The following is a 19,577-nucleotide window of genomic DNA, read 5'->3' as shown; positions in this document are numbered from 1 at the left end:
CGGCGCCCGGGCTGGTACCGGGGTCCCGGCTCCGTTGTGAAACACCCGGGTAGCAACGGAGGCGCGACCCGGCGCTGGGGCGGGCACCGGGACGCGGGGGGCGGGCTCGGCTCCGCTCGGCAGCGCTCGGGCAGGTGCGGCGGGCTCGGCCCCGCTCAGCTGGGGCGGGCCTCTGGGCCGAACGGCCGCCCCGCGCCGGCGCAAGCCGCCCCCTTCTCGCGAGACCCCGCGCCCACCGGAAGTGGCGATCGGCAGGAGCCGCACGTGTGCTCGCGCCGAGCCACACCGGGCCGGGCCGCGCCGTGCCGCTCCCGCTGCCATGGGCCGGGCGCGCCGCCGGCACAACTGGAAGGCGCGGCTGCCGCAGGGCGCCCCTCAGCCCCCACCCGCCGCCGAGCCGCTGGAGCTGCCGCTGGAGCTGCCGCTGGAGCTGCCGCTGGAGCTGCCGCTGGAGCTGCCGCTGGAGCTGGGAGGTGCGGCGGGGCCCGGCCCGGCTCTTCTCTTTCTAGGCGTTACGTGCAAACCGGCGCTGGTACCGTCGCGACAGTGGCTGTGGAATCGCTGAGATTAGAGCTATCGTCGTATCTTCTCTGCATTTTGATTATACTTTTATTGGAAGCATTAAAAGATATTTTAAAGTATCATATAGGCGTTGCATCAATAACTATTAAAGCAACTTCTGCATCTAAGCAGTTTGTTATTAAAGCAATTATTTAAAAGATTTTTGTGTTCAATATTTGCATTCCTAAATGTTACTTTTTTTAAAAAAACACGTTTATTCTATTTATATTACTTAAACTTAAGTAATACAGATGTCTAGTATTAATTGAAAAGGACTTCTGCCTGGGAGGGGCAGGATGCTGCAGGGTCACCCCAGGATACACTGTGCCCTGGGCTGCTCCCAGCCCCCGGGGGATGAAATAAATAGGCAAAAATTTCATAGTGTTGTTACACAGGTCAAGGAAAATTACCCTCACGGCTGCAGTAAGCACAGGGTGATCAAGTCCCTGGTTTTGTGGCCTCTTCCCCTTGCTGATGATCTGGGAATTTTTTTAATTTTTTTTTTTGGCTGGGGCTGAGGGTTGTGTTTGTTTAGAACAGCTATATCTGGTATGGTTTGCAATAGGGCTACGAAGTCCTGAAAATAATCCACCTGGCACAGGTGACTGACTAATCAAACATGCTTTCAGATGAAGCAAGGCTGAAGGGAATTGATGGGAGCAACGCCCTGGTCCTGCCAGCAAAAAAAACAAAGAAGAAAAAAGTACTGTGTGTTGTGCAACGACAGAAGAAACCCCTGAGCAAGAAACAGAAGAAAATCCTGCAGAAAGTTTTAGAGCAGAAGGAAAAGAAAAAACAGGTACATTGCTGCTTGCTGTTAACTCTGGGTTTGTGACTTCTGTTAAAACGATAATTTAATATCAGCATGTGGAAAAGGTTGATGTTAATAAGCAGCTCTTGAGGTTTCCCTCATGCTGTGACGCTGGCAGTCCCTGATGTGACACAATTGAGTTGCTGGTGTGAAAAACCAGAGGGGGGGTGACTGCTCTGCAGTGCCAGCGAGCAGTGTTTGGGACGGTAACTGTCAGGGGCCCTTCGAGGACGTGCAGGTGCTGAAGTTTAAGAGTTTATGTTACAACAGCATTAGCCATCCTTTTGCTGGCTCTTTTGGCAAACATGCTACCACTCACGGAATCTTGAGTGTAACTGGTGGGGAAAAGCATTCCCCGCGCTCTCAGTGGGTCCGGTGTTGCAGGAACACATCGTTGTGTCCTCATTCCCGTTCTTTCTTTGACCCTGAACAAATAGATGAGTATTGTGGAGTTTATCACTAGCAGAGTAAATGACATCATATTTTAAAAGCATTCTGTGAAAGATTGTATGAGAAACTTTGTCCTGCTGGAAAATACAAAGTTCGATGCACCTCTAGTTCTGCTACTGCCAACGCTGCTGAAATATTTATTTCCAGCTCTTGTATATTTTATGTATGCAAATAGAACTTTTCTGTCTTTGTAAAAGCTTTCCAGACAAAATTTCTGTTCATTTTAGTGTCTGAATAATGGATTTGACAAACGAACTCTATTTTTGGAGGTAGTTTTAAGCCTGTGGCTGTCTGACCTCCTGCCAGTACTATGTCCCATGTGAGGCAGTTGATGGGAGGCTTCCATTGCTCCAGCCCTTGCTCCAACATTTTAGTTCAAATCCATTTTTTTTGCTGTTGTTTGAAGGGTGCAGCTGAGCTTTTCATTGTAGCGACGAAGGGTCAAGTCCGCATTTCTATTTTCACTCTAGTGCAGGGCTGAAATCTTCACTGGAGAGGACTGACCACATAGCAGCAGGGACGTCTTCACAACTTCACAGCAAGATTTGCCAGAACACACCCATTAAATCTCAAGTGCAAATTCTGAAATGAAATTATTTCCTCGTGAAAATAAGCACTGATTTTTGTTGTTTTTCCCGAATAGCGAGCTGAGTTGCTGAGCAAGCTGAATGAGGTGCAAGCTTCTGAGTCAGAAATGAAACTTCTGTTCACTACTTCAAAACTGGGTATTGGGGAGCGGATGTATCAGACTAAAAGGTAAAGCATTATTTGAGAAGAACCATTCTGGTTTTTCGCTGTGGTTGAAAACTTGGCAACCTTATTAGCTTTTTTTGCTTGATTTGTTTTTTCTTCTTAATGCTTATAGGTTCTTCAGAATGGGTGGAATTAAATAAATTTCTGGCTTTATCTGATAACACGGTAGCTATTTTCTTGTTAACTTCATCCTCTTGAGAGCATGCTAGTTAAAATAACTTGTCCTTCCCTTTCATAAGGGATGAGGTGGGTGACCATTACCTCTGCATAATCTTACAAATTATGCTAAACTACATAATTGGTGAATTAATGTTTACTTTTTTGTTGTATTGGAAAACATTGACTGAGGTGGCCCTTGGTTACTGGGTTTATCAAGAGCTGCATTTTTGCAGAAGTTGAAATAAACTAAACTATAAAGATGTCTTCTGAAGAAATCAATGAATGCCAGTATAGAGCATGCTTTGGTACGAATCCAGCAGCCAGGTCAGTTGAGGCTTTACCTAGCAGAATTGTGAAAACCTCCAAGAATGGAGATCCTTGGAGAACTGGGTTAACCTCTCAGCAGTGTTTTCTCATGCTGCACTACATCCAGGGTGTAGAAGTTTTTTTCTTACTTGAGTAAAACTTGGGTTCAGGCTCAGTGAGTTTTGATGATGTGAATTTTCTGGTTTTTTGTGGAACAAATGTCTGGCTTGGGCTCCTGGAGAATATTGACCAAAATGTAGTTGACACATGGATGTTTTGTTCTAGGGTGATACAGGAGTCAGGGACTGCTGTACCTGAAAAAATCAAGAGCATCAGTGGTGCAAACAAGAGAAGACGAAGCACAGATTCAGAATCGGAGCCTGAGGAAGAGCCCAGTAGCTCTGAGGAGGAGAAAGAAAAACAAAAGCAAGAAATTGAAAAGTCCTTGGCCAGTGATTTAAATACTGCAGAGAAGCCAGTGGAGGGCGTGAAGAAGGCAGTGGCTAACCAGCCGCCAGCTGGTCCTGGTGTGCTGGTTTGCCAGACAGCCTCCAACAAAGCACCTTGCAAGCCTGCAGTTTTTATTCCAGTGGACAGGTCTCCGGAGATTCAGGTGAGGCTCTGAACAGTAAAGTGCTTACCAAGGGCGATGGACATTATGGTGTCTTCCCTCAGGTGAGGTCACTGCAGACACCATAGCTTTGTCTTGCGTCTCTTGCTAATGCTGCGTGTGCAATGTGCGCTTAGGGGCCACCTTCTGGCACATTGTATATGGACATAGAATTGTTCAGGTTGGAAAAGACCTTTAAGATCATCAAGCCCAACTATTAACCCAGGATTGCCAAGTCCACCACTAAACCATGTCCCTAAGTGCCATGTCTACAAGTCTTTTAAATACCTCTAGGGATGGTGACTCAGCCACTTCCCTCAGCAGCCTGTTCCAGTGCCTGACAACCCTTTTGGTGAAAAAATTTTCCCCAATATCCAACCTAAACCTCCCCTGGCCCAACCTGAGGCCATTTCCTTTTGTCCTATCACTTGTTGTTTGCGAGTCTGAGCTTGAAGCCTGTCTATTCTAGCAGAAGGAAAGCTAGTTTTGTCTTAGGATATAAGGATTTGTCTTTAGTTTTAAATATAGAGTCTATTAGCAGTCTTTTATTATTCTTCACTGGACAATCTTGTGAAGTCACATAGCTCTCCATTACACTGTATCTTCTGCTGGGCAGTTTTATTCCATTCGCTGCAGGTATGGCATTCTGTAGAAATGCGAAAAACTATGCATGTGCCTGAACAGACGAGCTAGGGTTGTGGAATGAGTTCCTTTAACTGCTATTTTAATAAACTCAAGGGACTCTGTGAAGTTTCACAAATTACAGTGCAGGGCTTGCCAGCTGCTTTCTGGAAGCTGTTTGGGTGAGTAGTTCTTGGACGTGCTGGTGTGATACTAGCTGGCTTAGAGCTTTTCAAGCCACAAAGCCTGCAGAATTGTTTTGTGTGGGTTTTATAATCAGAGGAAGATAACTGTTTTCAACCCTGGGGAGCGCAAAAAGGGAGTGGAAAACAAAACAGTGTAACTAAAATATGTTTTGTATTATTTAGGAAGCAAGACTAAAGCTTCCAATCCTTGCCGAAGAGCAAGTCATCATGGAAGCCATTAATGAGAATCCCATTGTGATCATCTGTGGAGAGACGGGAAGCGGTAAAACCACGCAAGTACCTCAGTTTCTCTATGAAGCTGGCTATGCCAGGTATGAGTCGTCTTTTATATGCAGCAAACGTAATCGGAAAAATTCAGGCTGAGCTCAGTCACTTCTGATTTTGTGTCTTTTCTTCTGATGTGGCTGAACTGAACCTGGTCTTTCTGTGCAGTGGTAGTGGCCATGTTGAATGGGCTTTTAAAAAAATCTGAAGGGAACAAGATTGACTTACAAAACTCTCTCCACATAAGCAATCTTTTGAAACCTCTTAACGTAAAAAATTCTTTTAAAGCCACTGGCCTGTTTTTTCAGAGGGGCTTTATTGTCTGCCCATCTCATGTAGTTTATCCTCTGCTTACAGAAATTTGGTTTTACCTTTGCAAGAAAGCGTGCATATTTCTTAAGAACATCTTTGGACATAGCTGTGGCTTGTCTGGCATTATTGGTGACATTATAAGCTTGGACACCTCATAAGATGCTTCTTGTGAGCTGTATCATGGTGCATCCAGCTTCTCTGCTGCCCCAACCTGAGTTTCCCCTGAAATGGACCCTGTTGCCAGAGGGATGCCCAGGGAAACTGGAGTTCAGTGAGCTGCAATTACAGGGACATTTGGGGGAAAAATTCCTGGGATGACACGCATCTGCAGATGAATGCACATATAATAGAAGGGTAATCCCAGAGCTTCCTTTCTGTCTTTTTCTTCGAACTGTAGGTGATACTGTGTGAGTGCTGCTACTTAATTTAGAACCATTGTGCAGAAATCCTGTTGTCATCTTTCGAAGTGTTTCTCTGTTTAAAACAAGCAGCCAAACAACCCCTCCTTTTCTTTCCTTCACCCCTTTAGCTCGAACGGTACTATTGGTATCACTGAGCCTCGGCGTGTGGCTGCAGTGTCCATGTCCCAGCGAGTTGCTAAGGAAATGAACTTGTCAAACAGGTGAGGGGAAACAAAGCTGAGACCTTGCTAGGGAGGTTACACTATGTCATAGACTGAAATCAAGGCTTGCGCATTGCTTGTTCAGTCTTTGATGAAGAACTGTGGGAAAGTTACTTATAAACTCCTCTATGGGCTGGTCTATAAAAAAAATATGCAGACTTGTTGCTGCTAATGGTTGTAAGTTACTTTTTAGAGAGAACTTTGTGGAGATGATGTGTGGGAAAGTGGTCCTAGTTTGTCTCCGTATGAGAACATGTCCCATAACAGTGAAATAATTCAAAGTGATATTGCTGTATATCCCAGCTTCCAGCATTTTGTGTGTGCTAGGCTCCAGGGAGCTGATGATATCCTTCTGGTCTTGTCCTGGCATCAAGTCTTAATTTCGTTAGGGTGAAGGCTGCCTCCTGGTCTGAACGTGAATTTTCTGTTTCTTCCCCTGCTTGTTCTTGTGGCTGCCCTGGTATTTCCTCACAGAGTGGTTTCCTATCAAATCCGGTATGAAGGCAATGTTACAGATGAAACACAAATCAAGTTTATGACAGATGGTGTACTGCTGAAAGAAATTCAGAAGGTAAGTGGCAAGTCGTCAGTGTTACAAAAAAGGAAAGTATTTTGTATAGCTGGGAAGAGAGGCCAGTTGCTTTCTGGGGATTTGTCAGCAACTTTTGAAAGCAAAATTGCTTTCAGCACCGCAGATGTATTTTACCTCAACCCTTTATATTCCTCCTGCCCAGGTCCGTAAATGTTAGCTTATCTTGTTGTGTAAAATGAGAGTAAGGAAAAGACTCTCAGGAGCTAGGCTGCTTCATGTAGGGTAAACGCATTAAACTGCTCAGACACGTGGGAGAGTCTACAGCCATGTATGAGGATGGGGGGTTGGTGTTTGTGTAGCTGTAGGTTGTCGTGACTTAAAGATGTCCTTGGGTGAGGCTTCACGTGGTGGGATTGATCTTCTCAGGACTTTCTGCTTTCGAAGTACAAAGTCGTTATTATTGATGAAGCCCACGAAAGGAGTATGTACACAGATATCTTGATAGGCCTCTTGTCTCGCATTGTGCCTCTTCGTAAAAAGGTAAGAGAAGCAGTATTCTTGTTTTGACACAAATGTGCTGGGGAGGGAGATGTTAGATGTGAAAAAGCTCTGTGGGAGAACAGACTCTGTGTGACGTGGAAGTTGATCATGAAATAACACTTAGATGATGTGTTTGTCTTTCCATATGATCAAAGGAAGCATAGAGCCTACAAAATGGGGAAGATAGTACGTATCAGTACCAACAGATAGATAACTTTTGAGACAATATCCAATTAATTTTAGACTTACAGTGCCACAAGACACATGTAAATAATTGAAATTAGCAGCCTGTTAGAAACCAGGTGCTTACTGTGGCACTGGAATAAGCCACCAGCAGCGCTGCTTGGGAGGAGATGTTTCAGAGCAGACATTGTGAAGGGTTTGGTCCTGACTGATGCTGGGGCTGGTGGGCTGCAGGGCAGAGCTTGGCCTCTGTGTTCGTTTCACTTAAGGATGGAGAGAGAATGCAGAGGTTTAGAGGCAGGTCGCTATCAGCATGAGGATTGCCAGCATGGGGGTTTGTGTATTTTAAGACATGTTGCATTTGAAGCTGCACATATCCTCTGTCACTTGACATGGTGCTTTTGTTGTCTGAGATTTTGAGGGGTTTGGTGCAGAAACTTGTATCCAACCCTGCTAATAGCTCTGGGTTTGTGTGCTGGGTACATCGCCTGCCCTGTGCTTTCCAGCCCAGAGTAACGCGTTTGTGTCCCTGCAGAAAGGGCTGCCACTGAAGCTGATCGTCATGTCGGCCACGCTTCGTGTGGAAGATTTCACTGATAACAGCAGGCTGTTTTCTGTTACACCTCCTGTTATTCAGGTATTGTTCTCACTGGGATCTGTGTCAGATGTAATGGCTGAAATACAGTGAGGCCTTCCTTTATAAAACCAATTAAAAATTAGGAGCCCTCTAATCTTTCCAGTTGGTGCTGAAATCTTTCAGATGTCAGTTTAGAAATAGTTATTTTGTTTGGACTATTTTTTCTTTTGAGACTTGGTGTTTTTCTTTCCACTTTTATCAGAAAACTGCCTTGGCAGAATCTCGAAAAACTCTTAAATTACAGTTCAGGAGAACTAGAAAACCACATGAGTTCATGATTGGAAAGAGAGAAAAGGTTTGGTTTCTAGCTTGGTTTCCTGGCAGTGAGCGTAGACAACACTGATAACTTCTGTGGATCTGGTGTTTTGTAGGTTACTAAACCCAAGAGCTGAACAGAACTACAGGGCTGAATTTTTCTAGTTTTCCCATGAAAACTAATGGTTGTGATGGAGTTAAAACAGCAAAGACACCCTTTTTTGTGTATTTCCTCTCTAGGTAGATGCAAGGCAATTCCCCGTAACGATTCATTTTAACAAGAAAACCCCCCTAGATGACTACAGTGGGGAGTGCTTCAGAAAGGTGTGTAAAATCCATCGGATGTTGCCCTCAGGTAAGGTCACTGCTGAGAACCCTCTGAAGTGCTTTATATTTAACATATCTAAAGTTTTTTGGGTTGATTTTTTGGGGAACATGCAACTGCAGTGATGTATTGTGTACTTTTACTTACAAGTCTTTTCTTATTAAAATTACCCTTCTATTAAATCATAGTTACATTAGCATGCTTCTTGAGGGAGTAGCAGGAGACAGATGCAGTCAAACACCCTCTTCCTCATTGTTACTTCACAGTATATCCTACCTGTCTTTTATTAAGAATGAGATCTGAAGCTTTCCAAGGTGAAATACCTGTGCTGAGGTTGAGTGTCGTTTCTTCTCTTGCAGGTGGGATTTTGGTGTTTTTAACAGGCCAGGCAGAAGTTCACTCTCTCTGTAGAAGGCTAAGGAAAGCCTTTCCATTCCAAAAAAACAGCACTGCAGGTAATGCTATAGAATAAAGGACTGTTAAACTTGGAATTTATCCCCCTGAGAAGTGAGCTTGCTTTGCACCTAAAAGTGAGAGCTTTTATTTAAAACACCAAAACCCACGGGTTGCAGAAAGTGCTCATTGTGGATGATTTTGATGACTGATTCTCAGGTTTGTACTGTTTTAAGTTTGGGGAAAAGGCTTATGGATGTGATCCTTTCCAGTTCCCCAGAACCCATTGCATTGCTTCACTTACTTTCTTGGTTGTGGATCGAAGTGGAAATGTTGCTGCTTGGTGGTGACTCTTCATTTTCAGGATAGTAGAGTTTCCCAAGACGACTTCAGAAAGTCAAGGTCTAATACAGCTCAGCTAATTGTCTCCTAAACCTTGAGGCATATAGTTGCTGTGCATGCTGTTGCCAATCACCTGTATGGCTTCTAAATGCACTTACAATGTTAAACTTGTGTGTTGTCCCTGTCCCCTTCTGCCTTTAATGTGACTATTTGCTGCTTTCACACTGTGATGCTTTTTGAATCACCAGAAAGATAGGAGTGGGACCAAACTCTCCCCACTAGCTTTTCCAAGAGGAAAGCATGCTCAGCTAACGGTGATTCCACTGGCTCTTTGCACAGGAGGAGATGACGACAAGGAAGAATCAGTGGAAGAAATCAGAAAATTTAAGAAATTGAGGAAGTGGAAGAAAGTTACGGTAATGTGTGATGGCCAAAATTCCTCCAGGAGGCAGGAAGGAGCAGCTGTCTCCCTGCAAAACAGTACTCCTGTGTAGCTGTTTTTCTCACCAGGCTGTTTTAGACTTGCATGAAGCCTTGTAGCCTGGGTGCATCCCCTCAGAAAATTCAGTAATAACTGCCTACACCGATGACTGCTGCGTTATGAGCAGCAGAGTGCTAAAATGTGTCCCTGGATACTAGGGGCCGGAGATTCATTTCACTCGAGTATTGACTATTAAAACTTTAATGGAAGGAGTTTCAGCCTTGCTGGCTCCAGGGCTGCTCCTCATCTTGCTGTTTGTTATCCAAAATTGGGACTGATGCACCTGTGATGAAGGGTAGTGTTTGGCTTCCACCCCCGTCCTACATGCACTTTGTCAGCAGATCTTGATGTTATAGATATACTGTCTATTGACACTGGATCCTCATCACTGAAAGGGCTGAAGTAAAGAAATTTTACTCTTTGTCACTGTCCTCCAAGTGAAGAAGCTTGCCTCAGCACAAAGTGTTGTTTAAAATATTTGGGTTACTCCCCCCCAACTCTCACAGTTACCAAATGCTGAACCTCGGCCTTAAAATCAAATGAAGTCTCTTAATCCCTCTGTCACCACCTTCATGTCAACAAATGTTTGGAGTAAGCGTTCAGCTTTGCTTTCAAAGCAATAAAAAGTGCTGTTTGCGTCCCTGCCTTAATGCTCTGTGGTCATCTTTCTTGTCTTTCTCAGACATTACCCAAAATTGATCTGGACAATTACGCTGTTGTACCAGTGGATGAAGGAGACGAAGACAGGGATGCTGAAACTGATGATGATGATATTGCAGGATCTGATATTGACCTTGATTTAGGAGATGGAGACTCAGAAGAAGGTTTGGCACTTACAAAATAAAAATTCTGTGTCTCCTGTCACCTGTGAAATGTGGGATGTAAGCTAGTTGTCCTTTGCTAAACTGGTGTGATAACACAGGAGATCTGTGTTATGGAAAAGCTATTAAGATTTTCCAGCTTCAGCTTTATACCAAATACTGGCTTACAATGATGTGGTGTTTGTGCAGACATTGTTGGAGCTAAGCCTGGAAGTTGACTTACCATGTATTTAACAATATTGGTTTGTTTCTTCACAGATGAGAAATCTGATTCATCCCTTCCACTCTATGTGCTCCCGCTCTATTCCTTGCTGGCACCAGAGAAACAAGCAAAGGTAAGGAATTACCATGAGCAATGATCCTCACAAGTATGTGTCGTCAGTGTCTGAAGGCTTTGTGAGTTACAGTTTCCATCCTGGACTGTCCATCAGTGGGCAGACTTGAGTGGCCTGGTGGGCAAGCTGGGATGGGATCGGAGCAGGCCTTGCTTGGGATGGGATCAGAGCAGGCCTTGCCTGGGCTGGGATCTCTGATGTGCCAGTTCAGCAGGTTGGGGAAAATGAAAAGTGACAGTCCTGCAAACATGTTAAAGTTAGCCACAGCCCTGGGGCATGTCAGGGTCCTGCTGCCAACAGGCAGTTCCTACAAATTCTCACGTTCCTTCTTGGGCTTTGGTGGTGGCATCAGTATGTCTAAATGTGACTTGACACTGGTGTCTGTTCCACCTGGAGCTCCCATGGATGTTTTGGAGGGATTAACTGAGCTGGATAGAGAGCTCCAGACAAAGAGTTAAGTCTTTGATCTCACTCTTGCGTTTCACCTGTAATGCCATGTGCATTGTCATCCCTTTGCAACCCATCCAAGTTGACTGCCGGTCTCTTTCCATCGTCATTTGTGGTGCATTTCACATTCCTATCTGTTCCTTGTAGGTATTCAGGGCTCCTCCTCCTGGCACGAGACTGTGTGTTGTAGCCACCAACGTGGCTGAAACATCGCTTACCATCCCAGGCATCAAATACGTGGTTGACTGTGGAAAGGTCAAGAAACGTTTCTACGACAAAATTACTGGGGTTTCGTCATTCAGAGTGACCTGGATATCTCAAGCCTCAGCTAACCAGCGGGCAGGTCGGGCTGGCCGGACAGAACCAGGGCACTGTTACAGGTGAGCTGCCTGCCCTCGAGGGGGTTAGGAGGGAGCAAAAACCCTGACCAGTGTCAGTGTGAATTTGACAGCTTCCCTCGTCCTGCTGCCCCTTTCACAAGGACCTAGTGCTGCTTGAAGGATTCTGGCTTTGTCTGCTCTTCATTCAAATGGGAGAGGTGAAGCCAAGCATGAACTGTCACTGGTGATGTTGGTTTGACAGTTTGGCTTCTCAGGGGCCTGTCTGAAAACCCTTATTTAGGTGGCCAGGTTAGCATGGATTCCACTCAGAGCCAAGTCAGCTTTTTGTGACAAAGGCAGTAGGCCCCAACCATATCTATAATTACATGGCTATGTAATCAGTACCCACAGCTGCCTTTTTTTAAAACACCTTGCTGATTTTTCACGCTTATCTTTTGGGTTAAGATTTCTTCAAAGTCTCTAAGCAGCGGTTCTGGCCCACTAGGTTATACTCTTCGGCAGTCTTCATGGACTTTGAGAAATTTTCTGCTCCAGAAATAACAAAGCGACCAGTAGAAGACTTGATTCTGCAAATGAAGGCATTAAATATAGAAAAGGTGAGGTGTAAATTGGCTTTGTACTACAGCGCTCATTAAAGTGGTTGCCCCTAGGAGCCCGAAACAAACACAAATGTCATTTATCATCGTTGCTTGAGGTTGTGTCTTGCATTAGAAATTAGGATCCTGGGACTTGACTTTTGGTTCTGCAAATCGCAGAAGCTGCTATGAATTCCACCAGGCCTTAACAGACATGTTTGTTTAGTTAATAACAGCTTTCTTATATTCTTGGTAGTGAAAATAACTGTCCAAACAGGGGTTGTGTTTTGGACATATTTGAGCACTTTCAGGAAGCACAATACTTAAGGTTAGATGTTAAAGCAGCCTGCCCTAGGCGGTGCCTGGAGTTAGTGGCAGCTAAGGGTGATGTTGGTATTCCTGTTTCCTAATGTTTTTGTTCTAAGTGTTTCCTGCCATTATATGTCCTTTCCTCTCGCTCCTGGCAAACATCCTAAATGTTTTTCTTTGGTATATGTGACCAGAGGGGAAGGTTTCACTCCCTTCCAGGACTACTTACTGTGTTCAGAGTCTGTTTTTCAGTGGGAGCCTTGTCAGTGTTGTACTGAGAAGAATTTTCTCTTGGTGTCTGTAGGTAATCAACTTCCCGTTCCCAACACCACCTCCAACAGAAGCCCTTGCAGCAGCTGAGGAGTTGCTGATAGCCCTGGGTGCCTTGAAGGAACCCCCTATGACAGGAAGGTAACGTCTGTGGTCCCCCACAAACTGCCTCTAGGCACTGCTGCTTGTCCTCCGCTGTCGAGGTAGTGGGTACTGCTGTCTTCTCGCCTGCTTTTCCATCTCAGCCCTTGCATCTGAGGGTGTGCTTTTGTACGGACACCAGCATCATTTTAACAACCTCTGGTTCACCTGTGTTTATTTTACTGGTGCTGGGTGTGTTCAGGCAGGGAAGCACTGTGCTAGGAGCATGCCATGCATGGCAGGTGGGTGCTGCATGAGGAAGAGAAATCCTTCCTTTGGGACCAGCACATAAGAAAATCTGAGACAACACATCAAGTTAATTGGGCTGCCAAACGCAGAAACACAAACTCATTCTGATGCAGAAGTTCCTTTATTACATGACTTTTCTTCTCGCAGGCTGAAGCAGCAGCTGGCAGCAAAGCTGAGTTGCCCTATTAGTCCCCTGGGCAGAATAATGGCCACTTTTCCTGTAGCCCCCCGCTATGCAAAGATGTTGGCATTAAGCAGGCAGCACAACTGCCTGCCATACACCATTACCATTGTGTCCGCAATGACTGTCCGGGAGCTTTTTGAAGACTTTGACATGTGAGTGAGTTAGCCTGACAGCCTGTTTACAGGACACATCACCTTGTCACAGCTGATGCCTTTTACATTGAGGCCCCCCCTGCATGTGACCCCGGTACTCACTGATGCTGTTTTGTGTTTCTTGTAGGCCAGCAGTAAGCGAGGAAGAGACAGCGAAGCTGAAGGGGAAGAAAGCGAGGCTTTTACAGATGCAAAGGATCTGGGCTGGGCAGGGGCCGATGCAGAAGCTGGGAGACCTCATGGTGATGTTAGGTACTGCAGACAGCTATTTCCCTGGGCTGTTACCTTCCGTTCTGTTCTCCTCCCCATCACCCTGAGCTCTCAGCTTTCTACAGCCAAAGGCATCCCCATGCTGTAGGACTAAGCCTGGCAGTGTGTTTTCTAGACTCTTCTCTGGGCAGCCTGCCTGTGTCCCAGGCTAGTGACAAGTGGGAGCTGTGATATGCCCATGTTGACTCTGACAGTATCATCTCGCAGTTGGTTTATTGAGAGCTGAGTGGCTAAGATTTTTTTCTCCACCTGGCTGTTTACTTCCAGGAGCAGTGGGGGCCTGTGAATATGCTGGGTGTACCCGTAAATTCTGTGACGAAAATGGGCTCCGATACAAAGCCATGCTGGAAATCAGGCGCTTGAGAGGGCAGCTGACAACAGCAGGTGAGTGGGTTTTGAGAGGTATTTCTGCGTTTATTTTTTCAGGGGTTGATGAATCAACTGGGTTGTTTTGTTGCAACTCTTTTTCTCTATTGAATCCTAACTCACATTTTTTTTCCTTGCAGTGAACTCAGTCTGCACTGATGTTGGGCTCTATGTTGATCCAAAGATGAAGCCCCCGACAGAAGTTCAAGCAATTTACTTGAGACAGATTGTGCTGGCAGGGCTGGGGGATCACGTTGCCCGAAGGGTTCAGGCAGAAGAGCTCCTGGATGACAAGTGGAAAAATGCCTACAAGGTAAACAGCTTGATTTGACTGAATTCCTCTTCCCCTGTATGGCAGAAAGACACTCCTGTGCAAAGCCTGGGCTTCTGGCTGGGTGCAACATTGAGGCTGCATGTGCTGGCTTGCTTCTTACTGCTCTCCATAGAATTCTAAATTTCCAGTGTTACAATGTCCCAGTCCTCATGTAGGAATTGTTACGAAAGAGCTAAGAAGTAGAGCATTAGTCTATCTTTATCTTGCAAAGTGCTTGATGTTTCCAGAGAAGGTGAAGCAGAAAATTGTGGGGTTATGAAGAGCCTCCATCACTTAAGGAAACCATATAAATGTACATCTGAGAGAGGCTGAAATTAGATGCAATCAAGAAACTGGATTACCAGTAACTCACGCTGCTTCAATCTTCTGTGCTTTCTTAAAGACTCCTCTCCTGGATGACCCAGTGTTCATCCATCCAAGCTCAGTCCTCTTCAAACAACTCCCGGAATTTGTGGTGTATCAAGAAATTGTCGAGACTACAAAACTGTACATGAAAGGTGAGGCTGCTGCAGCCCCTGCGTGTCCTGTAGGTGTGGTGAGGAACTCAGAAACACCTTTGCAGAATGTTTCCCTTGCTGCAGTGACTGGGTGCTCTCTTTAAAGAGTGGTCGTGCCTCCTGGGATTTGGGTACTTGTGCTTCCTAGATGTGGATTGGGGGAAAAATTGGCCTGGTTTATTCTTTGTCTGACAGAATTGGCTGGAGCAAAGCTCTGCTGCTGCAATCGCTGCTCTGCACCAGCCCCGTCACCAATAGTTACCTATTGCTGGTCTCTGAACAGGAGAATGTAAAAAAAGTTGACTTGAAAGACAAGATACAAGTAACTCTGTGGAAATGAGATCCTGACCGTGCGCTGTGCTCTTGGGACTGCCAGTGAGTGGTGGCCCTTGGCAGCAGGCCGGCGTTCAGGTGTGTCTGTGCCCTTCCTCAGGTGTGTCTGCCATCGAACCAGAGTGGATCCCTGCCCTGCTGCCACCGTACTGCCACTTTGGGAAGCCTCTAGAAAACCCTCCTCCGACTTACTGCCCCGAAACAGGCCGAATTCGATGTCACAGACCGAGTGTCTTTTGTAAGTGTCTCAAAAAGTGTTACTTGGTAGTTTTGTCTGAGAGTTGCTCCACGGTTATTGTAATGCTGCTTTTAACAAGACTGTCAAACCAGAAAGGTCAGGCTTAACTTGAGCTCTTCAAAGAGCTTAACAGTGGTTTGAGTGTCTCCATGGGATCTGTAGCATTTAAATATCATCTTCCTGTTGGCGTGGGTGTTTTCTGCCCATCTGCTCCCCCTGTGAAGGAGCATGGCTGGCTGGGGGGTGGCACTGTCCCCTCCGCTTCTCTTAGCACCTGTGGTGTCACATCTCCCTTGGAAGCGTACCCTCCTCTTGGAGCATTTAGGAGGCAACGATGGGATCTTTCTTTCCAGATCGAGTTAGCTGGCAGCTCCCTGCCGTGGAAGTTGATTACCCGGAGGGTATTGATCGCTACAAGTACTTTGCCAGGTTCCTGCTTGAAGGAAAGGTGAGTGTTTTCCAGCTGTGTTACTTCTTTGATGTTACCAGTAAGTTTAGCCCAGTTTTTGGAGGAGGTGAGACATGTGGCTTCTTTCTTGGTGTGCGTGCCCACTCCTTGTGACTTGCTGGTGGCTGGAGGGATTTGCTGCGGTTGGTGGGCAGGGGGAGATACCTTTAAAATGTGATACCCCGAATTTAAATCCTGTTTTTGCAAAGGAAGGAAGCTATAGCTCTTGTCTTTTGTCTGTTCTGATTCGCAAGAGTAATCTAGCAAGCCAGTCAGGAAAAGATAGGTATGGAGACACGGGTGGGAGAGAGGTGGTAAGAGAAAATATGGGATGGAGATCTATAGTAGTCCAAGTTCATTGATGATTGTCTCCACAGAACAATCGATTTACCTTACTCATTGTGTACTTGTTATAACAAATCTTCCAGGTCATTGAGAAGTTGAGGTCTTACAGCCGGTGTCTGCTGTCCAGTCCCCTCATAATGCTGAAGACATGGTCCAAGTAAATTGTTAAAAACAAACTTAAGTTTGTCGTCTCCACTGAATGCTTTTAACTTCCTTTTAAATTGAAAAAAAAATTCAATTCAGGGAGGGGTGTTCTAGATAGTGATCTTGGCTGTAGCTGCAGAGAGAGGAAAATTAAGTTCTCTTACCAAGAAAAATTGTGTCTCAGGAGAACTGGGTGGTGGTGAGGGTGGTGTGGGAGAGCGCAGGCAGCCTGCTGGTCGCACTGACCCCTGCGGGCTGCCTCACACAAAGAAATGGCTCACGTGCGGCAGAAACTGGCAGATGAGCACTACTGCTTTCCTTGCTGTTCTTTGCAGTTTAGCCAATTATACCATCTTTATTTCTTCTCAGAAACGTGTTTGCAACAGACCATGTTTTTGTTGTAGTTTTCATTACATTTATAGAACCGTGACCCTCAAAAGGACTGTCTGTTGTTGCCTCCCTTGCTATCCCCCCCATGTCCTCTCTTGCTTACCAAAATAAGCTTTCTTGGAGTCTTCTATGACTTTTCCTGGAGTTGACAGACACAAGGATTTTGAAAGCCTGTTAGAAGTGACTGGTGTTAGCTGAGGGTCCTGCAGTTAGGAAGTGTTTTCCCGTTGCAGTCCATTCAGGGTTCAGCATGGGACCTGTGGGTTCCTCTGTGCTTTACTGCATGCTGTGCAGCTGCATAGCTGACAGCTTCGTGCTGGCAGTGACAAGAGCAACCTGCTGTTACTTTTAACAACAAAAAGTCACGGAAGGGGGAAGAAACTACCTCTAGTGAGCTTTCTTGAGCCAATGATGTGTCTCTGTATCTAGGGGTCGTGTGTTTCTGCATTTGTATTTAAATTTTTTTACAAATATTAGGAGTATGCATTCAGAAAGGTAAGATGAATGCTGTAACACTTTGCTAAATTGTGCTATGAACGTTGATTTATTGCACTGTTTTATTTTGGACTGATTTAGACTTCAGCCCAGGACAGAATCCCTCCTGCAGGCTCTAGTTGCAGAAAATTGTGATAACCGTGGTGCCTTACTGGCTGCATGGAAGAAAAATCCTAAATGTAAGTGTTCTGCTTTTGCTTAATTATTAGTTATGTCAGTACAGACTTTGTAGTACCTTGAGCACTGTTGAATTATGATTTTAAAAATAGATAATTTCACTTGATAAGCTCGAAATATTTGTTCTTTTCTTACTGGAAACAGTAATTTTCTGTGGTTTTCTTCTTGTGAAGAACTGGTGTTCCCTGTACTTCAGAAAGCAACATCTATTTGTATTTTAAGATTTTTTTCTGTAGTTCTAACCACAGTTAAAATGTTTGGTTGGGCTTTTGAAAAATTAAACTATGACAGTACTGTTGGTGGGTACAGGAATTTTTTTTTCCAGATAAGATGGATTTTGTACAACATAAGGGTGCCAGACTATAAGAGTTCTTTACAGAAGCAGCAGCAGTGATGGCTTTCACAGTAATTCTCCCGTACTTGATACTTTTATATCCGCATGCGAGTGTCCAAGCTGCAGCACTGTCCTGGCAATGGCAAGTTGGTTCTTGCTCTTGCTGTGGGCAGGGTGACACCACAGACTTCGTCTTTCCAGCAAAACTGCTCCTGGCCCTGACGCCCGCAGCCCTCTAACCGCCCCTCTCTCTCACTGCAGATTTGCTCGCAGCCTATTGCCAGTGGATCCCTGAAGCTATGCATGATGATCTAGCCAAGAAGTGGCCACCAGTAGCACTGTGAAGGACCTGACTGTTCTTGATGGATTCCTTTTCTCCAAGATGCCTCGATAGCTTGGGTTTCCTTGGAAATCTGATGACAAAAATGGACTTGCTGACTGTTAGTGATACCTTTTTGTAAGAGAACTGGGTGTTGCTCTGGTTTTCTGGGCAGCCCTCTGTGTCCCCAGAAGCCCTACTGTTTTGCTGGTAATCTGTAATATTGATGTTTGGATAATTTTATCCATTATATTTTACAGATTGGTATTTTTTTATCTGAAATTTCTCTTTGGACTATATTAGTCATATGGACTGTAATAAATTTGTATAGTTCTTGGTTTGGGTGGAAGAAATGTTTTCCGTGTGGGCTGCTGCAATAACTAGAATTTCAGAGCAACGTGGACCCTTCCTCATGGGTGACAGCAGCTCCTGCTACAGGCTGAGCCTGTGGCCCGGGTGCTGGGCTGACCTGACTCTGGGCTGCAGCTCAGCAGTGCAGCCGCTCCCACTCCCTCCGGCAGGACAGGGAGAGCAAAAGTGAGAAAACTCTTGTTTTGAGACAAAGAGCGTTTAATTAGCGAAGGGAAAAAGATTAATTAAAAATCCCCAGTGAGGCAAAGGCAATCGCTTGACACCTCCAGTATGATGACCAGCAGGTCCCTGAGTGCAACGTGACGTTATGCAGTGTGCTCTGGCCAGCTCAGGTCAGCTGTCCTGGTTGTGCCCCCCCCAGGGCCATGCCCACCCCCAGCCTACCCCTGGGTGAGGAAGAGGGAGCGCCTTGACGCTGTGCAAGTGCTGCTCAGCAACAGCCCGAGCACTGCTGTGTTACCAGTGTTGTTCTAGTTGCAAATCCAAATCGCAGCAGCATGTGGGCTGCTATGAAGAAATGGACTCCAGCCCAGCCACACCCAGTCTTAACATTTTCCTGCTTCTCTGGTTTGCTGTGAGTAGAGTATCCATTAATTTTGCTTTCAGTAATTACATTTTTTTTAAGTCTCATACCTGGCTTGATGCTGCAGGCACTGGGCTCTCCTTGTGCCTCTGCTCAGTGGCGTGGTTTGCCGGTACAGTTTTGTGCAGCCTGGTGCCACCTGACAAGTCATGGGCTTGGCACACTTCTGGGAATGCAGCGGTTTTAGGAAATGGGGCAGGCTTTAACCGTGCCCTCTGCAGTGTTTGCAGCAAGAAATTTTGGTAATTCCAGAAGGAAAATATACAGCTTGGGTTTACCTTCCATTCCTCCTAGTCTTCTGGGGTATTTTGCTCCTTTGTAAACCCCATGTCCTGCTAATTTGCTGTTGCTTGTGAGGCTGTGAGAGCAGAAGGTGCCAGCAGTGCCCCTCCACAGGCTGGCGGCAGCTGGGGCAGCCCAGCAGAGGAGGCTGGATGCATGTGCCTGCTGCTCTCACGTGCTGCAGGGCCTCCAGGCTGGGACAGGAGTGTTACTTTAATGCTGATGGAACAGCAGCTTTTGTTTTCGAGCAAGAAGGAAAGTGGTTGCAGCTATGTGTTTATAACGTAAATGCATGCTGTTGCATTCAGTGGCAGGCTGGAGGGGGCCGAGAGCTCATTTCTCTAGCATGAATTGCACCAGAACTTGCAAGCTGCTCTATACTTACGGAAAGGAGAAAAGAAAATATGGAGCCTGCTTAGAAATTACGGCTCTTTCGGGGAAGTGACCAAGAAGAAACAAACCC

At 45.6% G+C, this 19,577-nt stretch overlaps 1 protein-coding gene across 1 annotated transcript; it reads left to right on the top strand.

Annotated features, from left to right (window-relative positions):
• The first annotated feature begins 203 nt into the window (after nt 1–203).
• Nucleotides 204–18,215, top strand: DHX37 (DEAH-box helicase 37). Its single transcript, XM_055710914.1, has 27 exons — nt 204–417; nt 1,183–1,360; nt 2,466–2,578; nt 3,326–3,653; nt 4,640–4,788; nt 5,583–5,675; nt 6,150–6,246; nt 6,634–6,747; nt 7,466–7,567; nt 8,063–8,177; nt 8,507–8,602; nt 9,222–9,298; nt 10,046–10,187; nt 10,443–10,519; nt 11,114–11,346; nt 11,792–11,903; nt 12,496–12,602; nt 12,999–13,187; nt 13,315–13,439; nt 13,725–13,841; nt 13,964–14,136; nt 14,540–14,654; nt 15,088–15,225; nt 15,579–15,673; nt 16,102–16,175; nt 17,129–17,226; nt 17,820–18,215. Exons 1-27 carry the CDS (start codon nt 320–322, stop codon nt 17,900–17,902), a joined length of 3,438 nt encoding a protein of 1,145 aa, XP_055566889.1. The 5' UTR covers nt 204–319; the 3' UTR covers nt 17,903–18,215.
• Nucleotides 18,216–19,577: the final 1,362 nt, after the last annotated feature.

Source organism: Falco cherrug, chromosome 1, assembly GCF_023634085.1.
Source record: "Falco cherrug isolate bFalChe1 chromosome 1, bFalChe1.pri, whole genome shotgun sequence".
Taxonomy (NCBI): Eukaryota; Metazoa; Chordata; class Aves; order Falconiformes; family Falconidae; genus Falco; species Falco cherrug.
Note: the sequence above shows the minus strand (reverse complement) of the source record. Positions and strands in the feature narration are given on the sequence as shown.

Excerpts from the sequence above, each read along its gene's own strand:
- DHX37 (XM_055710914.1), top strand. The coding sequence starts at position 320 with ATGGGCCGGGCGCGCCGCCGGCACAACTGGAAGGCGCGGCTGCCGCAG. Across the intron at positions 6,247-6,633 it reads TGCTGAAAGAAATTCAGAAG|GACTTTCTGCTTTCGAAGTA; the intron begins GTAAGTGGCAAG and ends TGATCTTCTCAG. Across the intron at positions 17,227-17,819 it reads ATGGAAGAAAAATCCTAAAT|ATTTGCTCGCAGCCTATTGC; the intron begins GTAAGTGTTCTG and ends CTCTCACTGCAG.